Source organism: Aspergillus karnatakaensis (genome assembly GCF_047715665.1).
Source record: "Aspergillus karnatakaensis strain CBS 102800 unplaced genomic scaffold BJY04scaffold_28, whole genome shotgun sequence".
NCBI lineage: Eukaryota > Fungi > Ascomycota > Eurotiomycetes > Eurotiales > Aspergillaceae > Aspergillus > Aspergillus karnatakaensis.
In genome coordinates this window covers 82303-98940 of record NW_027395740.1, presented here as the reverse complement: position 1 = coordinate 98940, position 16638 = coordinate 82303, and the positions used below count along the sequence as shown (strand labels likewise).

The window sequence follows — 16638 nt, the reverse complement described above, 5'->3', positions numbered from 1 at the left end:
TAGTAGATATTGATGTGTATAGGGCTCTTCCTCTGCTTCCGCTGAATCAAGCACCAAGTAAGTATAGCAAAATGATTTTCACTCCGCCAGAATGGGGTCGGGAGATGATGCCCATCCCCGAGTCCCTCCCCATCTATGAGTTTCTTCTCAAGAGAGATAGTCGGCAAATATACAACATCACAGAGGGACGAGCGACCTTGACTTGCGCGCAGTCCGACAAGTCATACACCCTCGAAACCATCCAAGAACGTGTCGATGCCCTCTCGCGCAGCCTCGGCCATGAACTCGGCTGGTCGCCGAATGAAGGCTCGTCATGGGACAAGGTCATTGGCATCTTCAGCTTCAACACGGTATGTACGGCGCCTTCAGTTAGAATCCAAGCTGACTCGATAGATTGACTTCCTGATCGCCTCCTGGGCCATCCACCGAGTCGGCGGCATCTGCCTGCTCATGCACCCTACCAGCTCCGCCGCCGAAATCAAGCGCCACATAGCCCTAACCAAGTGTCGCGTCCTCTTCACCTGTCGCTCTCTCCTCTCCACAGCCACCGAGGTCCTTGCAGACAACCAAACCACAGGCCCCAAAGTCTACCTCCTCGACCTCCCCGACGAACTCGCCGGCAAAACCACCCTCCCGGACCAAGGCCAAAAGACAGTCGAGCAACTCGTCCAGCAAGGCTCCTCCCTTCCACAGATCGATCCCCTGCAATGGACACCAGGCCAAGGCAAGGACCAGGTCGCATACCTCTGCCCAACAAGCGGGACATCCGGCCTGCAGAAACTCGCCATGATCACCCACTACAACATCATCGCGAACGTTATCCAATCCGGCACATTCGAGTCCTTCTCCAAGAAAGGCCTCACGGAGACAGCACTAGGCTTCCTGCCTCTTAGCCACAGCTACGGGTTAATACTCGCGCATCTCACAGCCTGGCGAGGCGACACATACATCCTGCACGCGCGCTTCGACATGCAAGCCGCGCTGGCGTCGATCACAAAGTACAAGATTGAAAGACTCTACCTCGTGCCCCCCATCATCTCAGCCCTCGTCAACAACCCGTTCCTGCTAGAACTTTACGATCTCTCTTCCGTGCGGTCAGTCATCACGGGCTCAGGGCCTTTCGGGGCCCGTCTCGCCGAAGCCCTAAGCAAGGTCTGTCCGACGTGGCAGGTTCTCCCGGGATACGGTAAGCAGCGACCTCAGCACTCTCCAAGGACACCTAAGCGAACCACTGCTAACCATTATACCTATGCTGCAGGCCTCACCGAAACCGCCGTCATCATCTCCATCACCCACCCAGACCACATCTCCCTCGGCGCCGACGGCAACCTCCTCCCCGGCGTCTCAGCGCGCCTCATCGACTCATCCGGCCTCGAAGTTGAAAGCTACAACACCCCCGGCGAACTCTACCTGCGCTCCCCAAGTAACATGAAAGGCTACCTCGGCGCCGAAGCCGCCACGCAGGAAATCTTCGACGCCGATGGCTGGCTGCGCACGGGGGATATTGCGGTCTTCCGAGTCAAATCCTCTGACAAGGTACACACGCCATACCTTGATATCGTCGACCGCAAGAAAGATATCATGAAGGTGAAGGGGCTGCAGGTTGCGCCTGTGGAGATCGAGGCGTGTTTGGCGGGGCATCCGGGTGTGGCTGATGTTGCGGTTGTGGGGGTGCCGGATGAGGATGCGGGGGAGAGGCCGTTTGCGTTTGTGATCAGGGCGGCGGGCGAGATGGCTGGGGTTGGTGAGGAGGAGTTGAGGGGGGAGTTGAATCGGCTTGTTGAGGCGGCGTTGAGTGAGGTGCATTGGTTGAGGAGGAATATTCGGTTTGTGGAGGAGTTTCCCAGGAGTAGTAATGGGAAGCCGTTGAAGTTTAAGCTGAAGGAGAGTTTGGGGCGTTGAATAGGAGGGATTAGCTATGCGACAATATTGAGCATTATGTCTTACGGAGAGGTTTAGAGGTGGTGGATAGTATGGAACACAGTGAACGTGGTCTAAGGGTTTAATATCTTGCCATTCCTAAACGTAAGCCCCTGCAGCTGGCTCTCTCATACATTGATGGAATTTAAAACTGAAATGCATCCTGTCCATTCAACTAAGAAGAGCCCGCCCCTTAAGATCCCCAAGACAAGACGTCTGATACCACTGCCAACCCTGAATACCCAAATCCGACACATAAACCTGCTCCTCTTCTGTATTAATCTGCAGCCGCCATCTGATCGTCCCATCATCCATCCGCTCAAGAGGAATCAGGGCCGTCGAGTACCCCATCAGAATAAGCCCATCCCCCGCCCGAACCGGATACTCCACCCCCGATATCTGAATCATGAGATCGCTGCTGAGAAGGAGAGGATATCCAGCAATAGATGTAGAGGGGTCTGATACAGCTACGATCGCTTTATCGAACAGTGCGTGCACAGAGGAACTCTGGTCGGTGCCGGTAGGAAGTTGTTGCAGTTGGAGCGGGCTCAGTCGGTTATTCTCAGCGAACGAAGTATAGACCCCTTCTTTGCCTCCAGGGGGCTGGACACGCAGTGCGGAACAGATCCAGGCGAGGGCTTTCTGAACGAACATGGGAGGGACGAGAGGGTGGTGGAAGTCGAGCACGATTTCCGACATGGAGATTTGGATGGTCATCGTGTGGGTTGCTGTTTTACTGTTAGTTCTCTTCTCTTCATTGTGCTGCTGAGTAGCTTGTAAGAGAAAGGGGGGAAAGGCTCACCGTGCTTCTTCTCAGGACTAGCTATCGCCCTGCTGATACATTCCAGTAGATCTAGACCGATATTCCCAAAGTTCTGGCTCATATAGTCGTCGCAGCGCATGGCTTCCACAACGCCATTGCTCGCTGTGAGAGTCAGGAAGCTCCGGAGGATCTTCCCCTGGAGCGTACCTCCCACGAGAGGGAGGATTTCGCAGTCGTGCCGGATGGTTGTCACTATCATTGGGAGAGGGGCTGGGGCAGGACGGTAGCTTTGCTGGGTAGAGGATCGCTTTCTTTTCACCATTGTTTGAGAGCAGAGATATGCAGTGAAGAGAGGAAAGATCTCCAGTGATGGATGGAGATGACTCGTTTCTTCCCTCTAGGCTGCCACTTTGGTGTGAAGAGTTAACTTTTCGAGAGATACTTCCGGTGAAATCCGCCACCATTCTCTGGATTCTGATATTCCGGGCCAATACCCTACTCGTCATTACATCATGATATGTTTTCTGCTGTCTCAGTAGTGACCTGCTAAATAATGCTTGACAGGAAATAGACGATATTTCATAACCTTAGTATTGATCTTCCTCTGGTGCTGGTTAGCCCTAATATGAATGGATGCACAGTCACTGATAGCCCTGTTCAATGAGTATGACATGCTGAACCATATCTTAGTACAACAGAATCTATGAATGCTAATGAATTCTTTCTATTAGTAAACTAACCAATATGGCGGCTGCAATTAACTATAATGCAACCAGCCAGTGGCACAAGACAGCGTTGAGCAAGAGCGCCACCCACATCCCTCGTGATTAGGCCTTCCATATTAACTAAGCATGTATTGTATATAATCAGCTAGAGAATCTCCGGGGAAACTAGCACCATATTGTCTTTTTTGCTCTGAAGATTAAGCGATAAGAACAGACGAGACGCGAGCGATCCTAGGGAATAGTACAGGCTTGATACCTAGAGTAAGCTCCTGCAGGCAGAGTAGTTAACCACAGGCTAAGCGTCTTTAGCTAGCCTCGAGGCTCGGCACTGCACTGATCTGCGACTAGGTAGCGAGTGTCACAATCTATGCACGTAACTGTCCACTGGCGGTACCAGGCGAAGATTTCATACTTAGACTGACTGACAGCAAATCAACTCACGAGCTGTGAGTAAAACAATCACTTGAAGCTACAGCTTTGTTTTTATGCAGAGAGCCCTAAAGCATAGATCTGGCCCTGTACACAAGGTTGTTCCCGAACACTCCAGTGGCTGCCTTACCCATATGTGCTAGAAATTTGCTATTATGTGCTCCATCAAGTGCGATCTGCGCATTATACTCATATAACAGTGAAAGACAACTATCAGCGGTTTTGCCTAGGGGATCTTGCTCGTAGTCGTGTATTCGTAGTCGTGTATAGAGAGCCGATACCCATCCTGTGCGAGGTTTGAGGGCCCGGTAAAGGAGCCAGAACACCATCCGGCTACCCACTTACTCATCCAACAGTATCTGGAGGCTCCAAGTCCGTCAGGAACGTGAGATTCTTGTCCATTTAGAACTTATATGTCGTCATGGGCTCAAGCATGCTATAATAGAGCTTTTATCTTCTATAACCAAATCCAACAACAGATAGAGGCAGATAACGACAAACGGCATGACATGACAGCTATGAGGAAGAACTCTGTTTGCTATCATACAAGGTAAAATCAATTACGTTAGTCCCCATGGTCTGATATTTATCAGGGCGGATGCTGGCAATCCGCCGCTAAGGGTGCTGTGATAGGGTATCTCCCGAGCACCACCGGATACCTCCCGGCTCCAGGGCTGCAGTCATTCTTCAAGTACTGACGAACGGCTTTCGCATAATAGAAACGGCGTTTACTAGGTGATAGTCAGAAAATACTCCAAGACTGACTCGTACCTACCTGGCTTATCACCAGCTGTAGCTACATGCTACCAAGTTGCGTACTTGTCGACATTTACTCCAAATATTTTCGGCTCGGTCATCCCATAGCTCAGACCCATATTGAACTGTAGGCACCGTTGGAGTACAGATTGTGGGCCTCCCAGGTCCGGTTTACTGGCTGGCAGCTGCTATAGCTTATCTCTCCGGCTCTTCCTACCGGTAACCTATAGCAAGAAAGCTGCAGATATAAAATTCTTGAACATCCCATGCTATACCCTTGTAAAGGGTGCTCATGCTTGAAAAAATATCGCTAGAAGAATGATTGCCAAAGCTGCCCTGCTGCTGGCGCTCCCTATTTCTGTGCTAGCCTCGAGCATCGCCAGTGTCTCGGGCGTGCAGTACTACGTTCCATCAAAGATAGAGGTATGAATAACTTCGCTACGTGTTTTGCCTATTCTGGAGTTCTCCTACTAGAAGTATAGACCTAACCGGATGATGTCCTAGTTGGCGCATGAATTCGGTGCGAAAGAGCCGTTCCCGGTGACTGTGATTACCTCCACCAATGCAACCATCACTGCATCATGGTTGAACGATACCGTTACCGATTTTCTGATCCGAGACGACGTTTATACCAAGGGGTTCTCTGAAGGTAAGTACTACATTGCCGGCCTTTATAGCCAGTACTGACCTCTTTCCAGCATTCTACTTCCAAGGTCCCGAAGGCCTTACCTTAACCGATGACGCAGATTCGCTCCTCAAAACACTCGGAACCAGCAAACTCTTCTGGAGCCCTGCAATCCAGAATCTGACCCTTCCGGACGGGCCTTACTTTGCTACATCCTCAGGCCTGCATCGCGCCTGGCGCCTCTACGACGACTACACGAATTCCTTCGTGCTGCCCACCACACCATCTGCCAACGACCCCAACACATATGAAGTTCTCCCTGCAGGCGGTGCCAGCATATACGGAGACCTGTCGATTGCTGTACCATCCAGACTGTTCTACAAGCCGACGCCAGAGCAGCCTCTAGCTGGCCACCGCATAGGCGTCAAGGACCAATACGACATCAAGGGCTTGATAACAACATTCGGAAGCCGGTCTTATGCTAGCACCTACCCCCCGGCCAACACCACTTCTGGGGTGATCCAGCATCTCATCGACAAGGGGGCCATTGTGGTAGGCAAAACCAAGCTGTCGGTCTTTGCCAGTGCTTGGTTTAGCGTTGCCGAATGGCCGGATTATTCACTGCCCTTTGTAAGTGCCATTGCATTAAATGTCTTGCAGCGCAGTACAACTGACTGATTCACTAAACAGAATCCTCGGGGCGAATCGTATCTTGTTCCAGGCGCCTCGTCTGCTGGCTCGGGTGCTTCGATGGCCGCTTACGACTGGCTTGACATTACTATTGGCGAGGATACTGGTGGTTGTGAGTGAATCATCTACTATATAAATCTATCGAAGCGTAAATAACTTACACCCACCAGCCATGCGCTTCCCAGCCGCCCAAAACGGCGTCTACGGCATCCGCTCCACCAAGAACAGCACCAACAATACAGCCACCGACTTCGGGCCCTTCGATGTCGCCGGCCATTTCGCTCGAGACGTAGACTCCTTCAACACCTTCGGCGCCGTCATGTACGGCCAGTCCGGATACAAGAACTACACCAAGTTCCCCAAGAAGATCATCTACCCGCAGGAGTACTGGGCGAACATCAACCCCAACTACACCGCGCCCTGCGAAGAGTACGTCAAGAACCTAGAGGCATTCCTCGGCGTAAACCGCACCATCGTCGACAGTAATACCCTGTGGCACCAACACACCAGCCAGAACGTCAGCCTGGTTGACTATTTCGCCAACGTAAGTGACCCTCTACCCTCAGCCATCCAAATCATGGCCCTCAGCCCGAGGGGAACTAACTAACCTGTCTATCTACGACAGCTCGTCCCCTACGTAATGGGAACCAACCCCTTCGCTCTCAACTTCAAAACGGACTACTTTTCCAAATTCGCCCGCTTCGCCTACACGACCCTCAACGGGCCCGGCAGCGCCTCCCTCACGCCCCAGAACGCCACGCTCGGCGCCCTCGGCCTCTCGCTGCAATCCCAATTCCAGTCCTTCTACCGTAAATACTTCCTCCCGGGTAACTCGGACACCTGCTCCGAGGCTATCGTCGTCTTCCCCTTCAACGGGAACGGCGGCTTTCCGTGGTACAGAGATAGCAATGTCACGTATACGGTTGATGGGTATGCCCCTGCGTTACCGGGGTATATTAGCTGGAATCTGCTGTCGGTGATGAATGAGAGTCCCGAGGTTAGTGTGCCTGTGGGTGCGGTGAAGTACCAGAGTCGGGTTTCGCTGGTTGAGGAGGAGTTTCCTGCGGCGGTGGAGATTCAGGGGGGTGTTGGGTGTGATTTTATGCTGATGAATTTGGTGCGGGAGGTTGCGTATTCTCGGGGTTTACCGGTGGGGGTGAAGACGGGCAGGACGTTGTATTGAGGGGGTTGGGTTGGGTTGGGTTGGGTTGGGTTGGGTGTTGGCTTGCAGTTATAGTGAGGTTGGAGTTGGTACAGTTGGGAGTAGGTCTCTGGCGAAGAGTTAGGTAGCTTGCCTTGTCGCATCGGTGATATTCGTACTCTTGGTGCCAATATCCAGTGCGGGCTTAAGGTGATTGCCTCCTTGTTGCTATGACCAGGTCTACTATAGTGGTGGCGTCGGTACCTATAACAGCTTATGTGCTCATACCTAATACCTCTGTTGTCTCCACCGCATACCATATCTCCTAACGCAATGAACAGCCTCAATACCACAAACAGCACTAGATAGCCCAAGAGTAGTAAAGTACCACCCTAACCCCACCGCGTCCAGAAACGGTTGCAGAGTCGAGACTCCCACCGCAGCCAAGGCACATCTTGTGATACTTGCACTCGCCGCCGCTGTGCTCGGTGTCTCCGGGAAAACATCTATCAATAAAGTATTATAGATCGTGTAGAAACAAGTACCCCAAAGCCCCTGGATAAACTGCAGAACCAACAGGATTGAGAAGTGCTTCTTGTAGTTCGCTGTCCAGCCGTAGGCGAGTAGAGTGCTAGTCGATATAACAAGGAGATAAGGCGTACCGCGCGAGCGCGCCAAATCGATGGGGAACTGCTGGAGATTGTCACCGGAGACATGGTTGATAGGGAAATTATGCTTGCGGGCTGTGGCTTTGTAGTTGTGGTCCATCATTCGGCCGTTGCAGTAGCTGCCGATGATGATTCCTATGCCTCTTGGGAGGTAGGCTAGGCCTGTTAGGAGGGTGTTGAAGTGGTAGGTGTCTGTGAAGATCTGGGGGACTGTAGCGGCGAGGATGTAGTCGATGGCGTAGAATGAGCCGTTGATCCATAGGCAGGAAAAGGCATCTGGGTAGAAGATGATTCGCAGGGGAGCGGCGAACATTCGAAGACTGAAGGGGGCGGAAATCCTCGTTATCAGTCGTTTGAGAGCTCTGTGCTCGGCCCTGGCTGTAGCTTCATCTTCTCGATTGTCTTGTTGTTTATTCTCTTTCTTTTTCAGCAAACGCACAGTTCGAAGATCCGTCCACCAGCACTGTTGCCATAGAGTCTTCTCTGTCTGGTTACTTCCACTGCCATCCCCAACAAGACTGCGCGCAGTCTCAGGCAAGAACATTCCAACAACAAAGAAGAGAAGAATCCCAACAATGAATAGCGCCCAGAAGACCCACTCAATCTCTCCACTGAGATACGCAACCAGACCGCCGATTATAGGGCCCAGACAGGTGCCCAGGTTAAGTGCCATACTAACCCAGGCCATGGTCTTCACTCTCTGGCTTGGAACGCAGACATCGGCAACGATACCGTAGCTTAGAGCGAATGCGGCACTGGCACCTAAGCTCTGAAGCGCTCGGAGTAGCAGAAGGACCCCGTATTTGTGCCTGTTCAATGCCATGCCAAGGTTGGCCAAGGCATAGATGGCAAGTATGAGAAGGAAGATAGGTCGTCTGCCGGCGGTGTCTGAAAGTGGACCGAAGATTGCGGGTGATATGGCTTGGAAAATGATGTATATTGTTAAGGTCATGTTGATTGCCTGTGGTGACACCCTGAATTGCTCCTCGAGTGTGGGCAGTAGGGGAAAGTAGACCGTCGCGGTGAGAGGAGAGGTGATGGTTGCAAAACCCGCAATGAGGACGATGAGCATCCTGCGACGAGATGTAAATGAAGTATACGGTCTAGCAGCCGGCACCATGTCGGTGCAAGGGTTTGCCGTTGACATGTTCTGTATTGGGGACGAAATAGTTATTGCTCTGACAATCTGGATTGCAGTGAGTAGATGAGTAAAAAGAACAGACATGTCTAGATGAGCAAAGCAGGCGGGGTCAAAACTGAAGACAAAGAAAGAGGTTGATGATCGAGATCATCAATTGCTGCTGAATGTCTCTGCAACGTTCGAGAATCCGCAGATCAATCACCTCTCAAAAAGCGCCAGATCCAACAAATCTCTTCATCATGGCCTCGAAAGTAGCAAGCACTGGTACACTCACTCTCGACTTCCCTGTTGACAAAAATGTCGCCAGCCAATTCCCCCCCGGGGTTCGCAGATCATCTCTGCAAGTCCCTTCGGCACCTCAGAATGGACCACCACAGCGCGCCTCTGCAGCAGGATCCAGACGGGACTGACAAACTGTATTTCCTCAAGTGCGCCAACGGCGACAACGGGCGGTTGATGGTGGAAGGAGAATTCAACGCCCAGGGCGAACTGTACAAAACAATGCCAGAGTTCGTACCAAAACCCCATAGCTGGGGCGAATTCGACCAAGCAGACGGAAAACATATTTCTTTCTCTCCGAGTTCATCAACATGAGCGGCAGAGTTCCAGAACCCAATCAACTATGCACCAAGCTCGCCCGCTTGCACCGGGACAGTGTCTCCCCCACCGGAATGTTCGGCTTCCATGCAACAACCTGCCAGGGAATTACACCCCAGGATGTCTCATGGGAGCGTAGCTGGACTGTCTTCTTCTCCAAACTCTTCAGGCATGTTCTAGCCTAGGATGCTATAGTCAATGGAGTCTGGGAGGACCTGAATATTCTCGCTGAGAGGGCTTTGGAACTGGTTATCCCTCGACTGATTGGCGCGCTGGAAGCCGAAGGACGCAGGGTAAAGCCTTGCCTGATACACGCCGACCTATGGGAGGGAAACACGGGGACCTCACTCGAAACAGGCCGGATCCATATCTTCGAGTCTGCGGCATTCTACGCACACAATGAGATGGAGACCGGCAACTGGCGATGCACCTACAACAAGATCCACAACAAAGTGTACACACTCACTTATCTACGCCATTTTGCGCCGAGTGAGCCGCGGCAGGAATGGGATGACAGGAATCGCATGTACTCGGTATACTATAATGTGATTTACTCGGTCAACCATAAGAGCCAGGGGGCGGCTGTTCGTCAGACGTGGGTTTTTTCGTTGGATTCCTTCTGTCCCCTTCCATGCTAACTAATAACACAGGGCTTACGATGACCTGTATTATCTGGTTGATAAATCTGCGCCCTTTGAGGAAGGGCGTGGACCTCAGAGGCTTGTGGAATCGGATCGAGCGAGACTATCAGACGAACGAGACCATACTAGAGCTTAAGATATCAAACCATCCCCTCTTGAGTTGGTACTGGACTTGGGATGGTTATATCATCTGTTTTCTTCTTTGGCAAGTTACTGCTTCAATCTGGAACTCATTCTGGCCGAATTACTGCTACATTCTCCACTAGTGCAGCCCACGAACCGGTCTCTAGAGTCCAAAAATGAGAATTTATATTGCACTTTTATTGAACTTATAGCAACTGGAATCTACAAGAAATTGAGGGCCAGTGAAGGGGCAGAGTGGAGATCGACCGGAGCCTACAATGCTGAAATGACCACCGTCGAGGCCATAGACAGCCACATTTCCACTGCAACTGTTAGCGGGCGAGGTGTTGCCTTACCATTCTCATGTGGTTTGTATCGCTTTGGTCACCTCGTTCATTGTCTACAGTATATCCTCAAGGCCCGCTGTGGAAGCTTTTAAGAAGAGCTAGTTAGCTAGTAGCTGGACCCATCTGATAGAAACATTCACACAAACACAGGTGGCCAAAAAAAGAAGAAGAAAAAAAAGAATAAAGAACATCATCAAAAGTCCTCAACTCGCAGGATTGTTTGCAAACTCCCAAAAGGTCAATCTACCTGTATAATGTCCCATGATCAGAACATTATTCTTGGTGACAACCAGACTACTTGGTCGATGCTGGGATGGAATCAGAACTTTGCTTCGCCCACTGACCACCCATCCATTCTCTATCAGCACATGCTGGTTGCCACTCGAGTCCCAGTTGGGTTCAAATGATTGAACATGAATCCGACTGTGGCCAGTGACAATAGTGCTGTCACTGTCAAAGTAGCAATAATAAGAATCATCGATCCGTCTCGTCTCGCCAGTTTGTAACATTTTGCCCCCGGTTAACGTCCACAGAGAAAAGCCTCCCTCATAATGAGAATTCCTGTTTATAACAGCCGCCTGATTGCCGTCGGAATGTCCCCGGAAAAGAAAGGGTTACCGAGTTTCTCTTCGTTAAGTCGCAGAGAAAGAGCGAGGTGGTGCCAGGATCAAAATCGGGTTGGTAGTGGAATGCCACTTTTGTCCCATCTGCCGACCACATAGGCTTCTCCTTTCTACACGTTCCGCGGTCAGACATCGAAGTCTGGTCAAGAAGTAAGCACCAAGTATTCACATCCCAGATTTCTGTCCGCAAGCCTAGCGGACCTTCAAGATATGATGTACAGATTGCCAGAAGCCCACTGTCTGGGGAGAAAGACAAATAATGAGTTTCATGCTGCATGTTGTCTCTGCAGTTGGTATGATACACCACCTTGCCGGTCATTATATACAAGACCTTGACACAATGACCAGTTCCAACTGTTGCCTTTTCCTTTGTCAGGGGCATTTGTGAACCGATAAATCTGCCATTCGAGCTTAGCGCCGCCCATGACACGTCAAAAAGGGCATGGACAAGTCGATCGAGAAGCTCATGGGTATGCGTATCAAGGTTTGCTGAGATGTTGGTCACCGGCTGCGTGAGAAGTGATCCTTTGAATTCAGGAGACAAAGCTCGTCCCACCATCCCAGCGAGGTCCCACGTTTCCCTTTTGTCCACCATCTGTATAAGAGAGCCATTTTGGACATCCCAATGCCCAACCTGCCGCCCATCATATGATAGTGCGAATTGCTCGTCCGCTGAAAGAATAACACGCTTGATGGGATCTAAATGATCTCCGGATGGCTCTAGGGTTGAACCTGAACTCAAATCCCAAACAAAAATCCCTTTCTCTGTTCTAGTATATACCAGAAGAGTTCGGCCGTCTGGTGTGAACTTGAATTCTAGCAATGGTCTAGGATCTCTCAAACTCGCGATGACGTTTCCTGTCATCAAGTCCACAATCTCAACGCTACCGGGATAAGCCGAAGCCTTCGCAAAGGCCAAAAGTTCCCCATTTGGTGAGATTTCGAATGCACCTGCGGCGAATTTTCTTAGGCGCGGGCGCGCCGCTGTTTGGCAATCCCATATCCGGAGGTCTGGAGAACGGTGCCTAGATAGTATAAACCTTGTGCGTTGCAAAACCAGAATTGATCCTTCCACAACGTCGATCGGGTCTTTCCACTCTGGCGAGGCATCAGAAATCTCCCACACCAAGCTTCTCTTCTTCCAGTCCCAGAGTCGCATAAGGACAGAATCATCCAGTAGAGTCACGGTTAGAAGGTTGCCGTCTGGTGTAAACGTAATGTTGAGGCCTCTTCCAACGCCATACCCTGGGCACAGCTCTGGGTGGTGTACAGACTCGCGCGCATCATAAAATTGAATGGTGCCACCGGTAAGAGCAAGTGCTATGATAGACCCATCCGCAGACCATCTCATGATGTACACGGCTTCCTGAGTCTCAAGTTCTCCTAGGAGCCCCTGATCCCCACATATGAAAGCAACTTTCATTTCGCTGGGGTGCAAAATCCCTAAACAGCCCCCACTGTCCGAGAACGAAAAACGGGACGACCGTGTATACGCAATAGAGTCAGGAATGCTATCATCTCCTAGAGTAACTTGCTTGATTAGTACTCCTGATTCTATATCCCATATCTTGACACCACCTTCACGATACCGATAGGATAAAATGCGCTTGTTGCCCGGTAAAATTGCAATTAAATTCATCCCCCCATATGGCGGCGTTATGATGGTGTTAAGCTGTGTTCCCGTAAGAACATCCCAGATGTAAATATGCCTGAAGTCCAGGTGTGCACTCAGGGCTATGACAATCTTTCCATCTGGAGATACAACAAGTTTCTTAATACCTTGAGGGCTATCGAGCGCTTGTAGTTGAAGGCCCCAGTCTTGCTTCATTCTCGGCAATCTGGAGAGCGACTTTGGAATCAAGTCATGAAAGTTCCTTCGGCAGAAGCTCAGTTCCGGTGAGAAAACCAGCGCTGAGTGACAGATTTGGAGAGGCGCTTTCTCAATTTCCAGTTTGAAGGTGAGCAGGAACCTTTTCATGTCTAATACCATATCTTGAAGCTCGGCTCTTCCGTCGCGCTGGATCAAAGCGTGCATGTTAGGACTTTTTCAAAACTTCCATGATTTGGCGGACATTATCTTTCACGTACTTACCGGGAGTAAATTAAGATAATCGCTCAGCTTTATCAAACTGAGAGTCGCGGCTGGTATCATTTGACCGAGACTCAAGACCTCAAGCCAATACAGGAAGTAAGTTTTGAGAAATTCATACAAATGACTGTTGTCAAATGGCTCAAGGCCCGCTGCGAGGAAATGATGTAACCAGTAACGAGAGGCGTACCATACATGGCTTGGAACGCTTTTCTTCAAAACCAATGGGTCGACATGTCGGACTAAAGCAGATGGGTCATCAAGACAGCAGATGTCTTGCTTCAGCGTATTCGATAAAGCCGTCAGGCAGCTCTGGAAAAGAGCTGTGTGGACCTCCTCTGGGTGAATGCAGAATTCGTCGTACAGGCATCTCCTCGCAGGCTGTCCGAGTAGAAAGTCTCGAAAGGATGTATGTAGCAACAAAATCTTGGACGTAAAGTTATCTCCAGTAGAGAGAACATAGCTCAGACTACTCAAGAGGCTTCGCGCTTTTTTTGCCCCCCACTCAGACAGGTTCAACAGTAGCTCAAGTGTCTTCGTCGAAAGCGGTTCCGCAAGTAGGACAACCGCCCTGACTATTCGCTGGTAAATCTCGTAGAACTTGGCTTTCTCGGCCTTTGTCTTCCTGTGACTGTAGGTGACGCAGTATCTCAGAATCTGGCTGTAGGTTCGGTCCAAATTGTCCTGGGGAGACTCTTCCTCGATGCCATCACCGGACAGCAACTGCACGCGTTCTTTTAAATCATTCAGGTCACAGCTAACACCATCTAAGAAGCGGCATGCTGTTGCTGCATAGATGAAGAGACCATCGCTCTTATCTGCGAGGGTCCGAACAATCTGCCTTGCTTCATGCTCACTAAGCCATGCCGCAGTTTCTGCTGTAGACTCGAGATAGTCAGATGGTTTCTGGAGTGCAAGTTGATGAATGTTGTGCTCCAAGTACAAAGTGATGTCGTCTTTGGAAAGCGTTTCAGTCGCGTCCAACACCACTGAGATCTTTCGCAGCTCATGTTCACGGACATAGATCTGCTCTGGCACCCCATGTCGGAATTGGGAATAGATCTCTGGTCTGCTGGTGATAAAAATTTTCAAGCGAATGTTTTGCAACTCTTTGGCTGTGGACAGCAGCTTTAGGACTTGTTTCACATCATCGGAAGATTTTGAGGACTCCTTGGGGTCATCTGAAACTGCCTCATCCAGCGCATCCACCAGCAATACCAGCGTCACTGGCAGGAGAATCTCTTGTTCCAGAGCTAGGAGTGGCTCTAAAATCAGTTTATTCCATTGATTGTGAAGGCTCTGGGTACCGATGAGATGATTTTCCTAGATTGCTTGGCATATTTTGTCTCGGGACTCTGGAAAGGAATGTGCGAGTTCGTTACAAAGTGACGGAAAGAGCCTTTCGACACTATTGCGTCCAGACTTGGCTCTGTCGAAGAAGAAACTGGCTCCAAGAAAAAGATGATGAACCTTTTGAGGCTGGCAGGCATCGGCGAAGGTACGTGAGATCGTAGACCTCCCTGTTCCTGCCATGCCTCTCAGCCAGTAAATTTGATGGTCATCTGGAGATTCAGCCCAGGTTTGGATCTGATTGAGGATTCCTGTACAGGTGCCTTCCAGGCATTCTGTCCTATCTCGATCTTCGAATGAGTCAAACCTTGCACCTGATTCAAACGGAAGCTTGTCGAGAAGTTCTCTTTGTTGGGACTCCTTTAGTGAAAACATTGTGTTAGAATTACCTCGGTTCTAATTCCGTATTTGATGAGAATTATATGGAACAAAGATGCTCACCTCGAATTTCTCTTTTAATCTACCGAAGGAATCATACACTGTCAGCTGTAGGTGTTCAAGGTCGCTGACCACCTTTTGAATGTCATTCTCTGCGAAGACTTTCCAATGATCACGAATTGCCGTATCTATGTCCTTGATAGATTCGAGCAGTTCACTCCAATTATCGGGGTTTGCCCAGCCCTGAAAGAACCGGGTAAGTCCTGCATGGAAGAAATGCGTGACCAGAGACATGCTGTATAATAACATAGCAGCATATAGGTCAACGGTCTTAGACCTAATCAATTCCGCAAGATGCTGACCTGAGCCGACCTGATTGCAATGCTGACTTGAGTAGATTCTGGTTTGATTCTGTTCGAGGAACGTGTACCGGACCATGAGATCTGACACGGCTTGAAGCCCATCCAGGGCTTCTTCTTCTTGTTGGAACGATCTGGCAAGAGGATCCAATAGCAGCATAAGTCCCGCCCATGCCACCGAGGCATGCGGCTCTGTGTTTACTGCGGAAGCGATGACATCTTTTGCTGAGACAATGCCGTTGACAAGGCGACTAATCTGCTCTCTAACCTCGATTTCCCTTCCTCTGATGCGGATCTTGAGTCGAGAGCATTTGATCGCGTCAAGGCGCCTGTTTACAAGGGAGACAATTCGGGGATCAACATCGGTACTGCATACATGGTCATCGCTTGGCAAGCCGTCCTGTGACAGGAGGATGTTTTCGTAACGATCAAGTAGGTCTGGGTTCTTGACTTGAAGGTCCTCGTAAGCTTCCTTCCAAAGCCCCGCAAGCTTTAGAGGGACCGGATCAGAAGCTTTCGAAGAAATAGCACCAGAGGCCGATGTCTCATCGCTTCGCGGCGCTGGGGATGACGGGCGGCTTGTACTGTGGGGAGCATTGGGATCCGGATTCCTTCTTGCATGAAACGAACTCTTCCATTTCTTGATGTGGGCTGTAAGAGGCATTTTGCAACTAGTTGAAATCCCCCAAGAGGAGTTGGCTAGAGTGGAAATATTGGTGTGAACAGGATGAGCAGTAAACCGGGCCCCCTTCGAGCAAACTTCTCGTCCCGACTTGCCTCTGCTTGTTCATCAAAACCCGAGTACTGGGTCTTCCTCTGGCCAGTGGACGCACTCTGAAATATTCGTGCATGTTATGCTCATCGAGAATCCATCATCACTATACTGATTGGTTATAACCCCTCACCGACCACGTCAGTTCCGGTCCTGCTATTATCAACCAGATGGGAACTGGGCAGTGTTTTATCTCGGAGGTGACGGGAATGAAACTATAGTATCAATATTTGGGGCTTAAGAGTCATAGTCAAGAACCTTAATATGACCCCCACTAGTAGTCTATCTCTCAGCCGTCCGGTCAATGAAGCCCGCTTGTCAAGCAAAACCCATCTAGGCAAGGCTGTCTTCCACCAACGATACTGTCAGGACGCAAAACGTCAGCCTAGACCCGATGGGTCACCGCACTTCTTCGCATGAGGCATGTTGTAACATTCTTAGGTTATGGACCTTCGACATCACGGGAAGTCCAGAACTTGAGGCTGATAATCGGGTAGGCTT

The 16638-nt window shown here is 50.3% G+C and overlaps 6 protein-coding genes across 6 annotated transcripts; 3 read left to right on the top strand and 3 right to left on the bottom strand.

The window, feature by feature from the left end:
* Window positions 1-71: 71 nt before the first annotated feature.
* BJY04DRAFT_207902 (uncharacterized protein) lies at window positions 72-1902 on the top strand (the record flags this gene model as incomplete). Its single annotated transcript, XM_073713915.1, has 3 exons — window positions 72-350; window positions 394-1186; window positions 1259-1902. The coding sequence occupies 3 exons, from the start codon at window positions 72-74 to the stop codon at window positions 1900-1902; spliced, it is 1716 nt and encodes a 571-aa protein (XP_073570524.1).
* A 189-nt stretch (window positions 1903-2091) lies between these two features.
* Window positions 2092-3005, bottom strand: BJY04DRAFT_218866 (uncharacterized protein; the record flags this gene model as incomplete). The annotated part of the gene is made up of 3 exons (XM_073716402.1): window positions 2092-2648; window positions 2723-2845; window positions 2891-3005. The coding sequence occupies 3 exons, from the start codon at window positions 3003-3005 to the stop codon at window positions 2092-2094; spliced, it is 795 nt and encodes a 264-aa protein (XP_073570523.1).
* A 1906-nt stretch (window positions 3006-4911) lies between these two features.
* Window positions 4912-7091, top strand: BJY04DRAFT_218865 (amidase signature enzyme; the record flags this gene model as incomplete). Its single annotated transcript, XM_073716401.1, has 6 exons — window positions 4912-5016; window positions 5098-5242; window positions 5292-5848; window positions 5909-6020; window positions 6079-6452; window positions 6534-7091. 6 exons carry the CDS (start codon window positions 4912-4914, stop codon window positions 7089-7091), a joined length of 1851 nt encoding a protein of 616 aa, XP_073570522.1.
* Window positions 7092-7337: 246 nt separating this feature from the next.
* BJY04DRAFT_218864 (major facilitator superfamily domain-containing protein) lies at window positions 7338-8864 on the bottom strand (the record flags this gene model as incomplete). Its single annotated transcript, XM_073716400.1, has 1 exon — window positions 7338-8864. One exon carries the CDS (start codon window positions 8862-8864, stop codon window positions 7338-7340), a length of 1527 nt encoding a protein of 508 aa, XP_073570521.1.
* Window positions 8865-9155: 291 nt separating this feature from the next.
* Window positions 9156-10232, top strand: BJY04DRAFT_218863 (Fructosamine kinase-domain-containing protein; the record flags this gene model as incomplete). Its single annotated transcript, XM_073716399.1, has 4 exons — window positions 9156-9367; window positions 9412-9590; window positions 9651-10050; window positions 10106-10232. 4 exons carry the CDS (start codon window positions 9156-9158, stop codon window positions 10230-10232), a joined length of 918 nt encoding a protein of 305 aa, XP_073570520.1.
* A 235-nt stretch (window positions 10233-10467) lies between these two features.
* On the bottom strand, window positions 10468-16029 carry BJY04DRAFT_228118 (uncharacterized protein; the record flags this gene model as incomplete). The annotated part of the gene is made up of 7 exons (XM_073718768.1): window positions 10468-11144; window positions 11185-11959; window positions 11999-12047; window positions 12078-13206; window positions 13282-14601; window positions 14686-14988; window positions 15070-16029. 7 exons carry the CDS (start codon window positions 16027-16029, stop codon window positions 10770-10772), a joined length of 4911 nt encoding a protein of 1636 aa, XP_073570519.1. The 3' UTR covers window positions 10468-10769.
* Window positions 16030-16638: the final 609 nt, after the last annotated feature.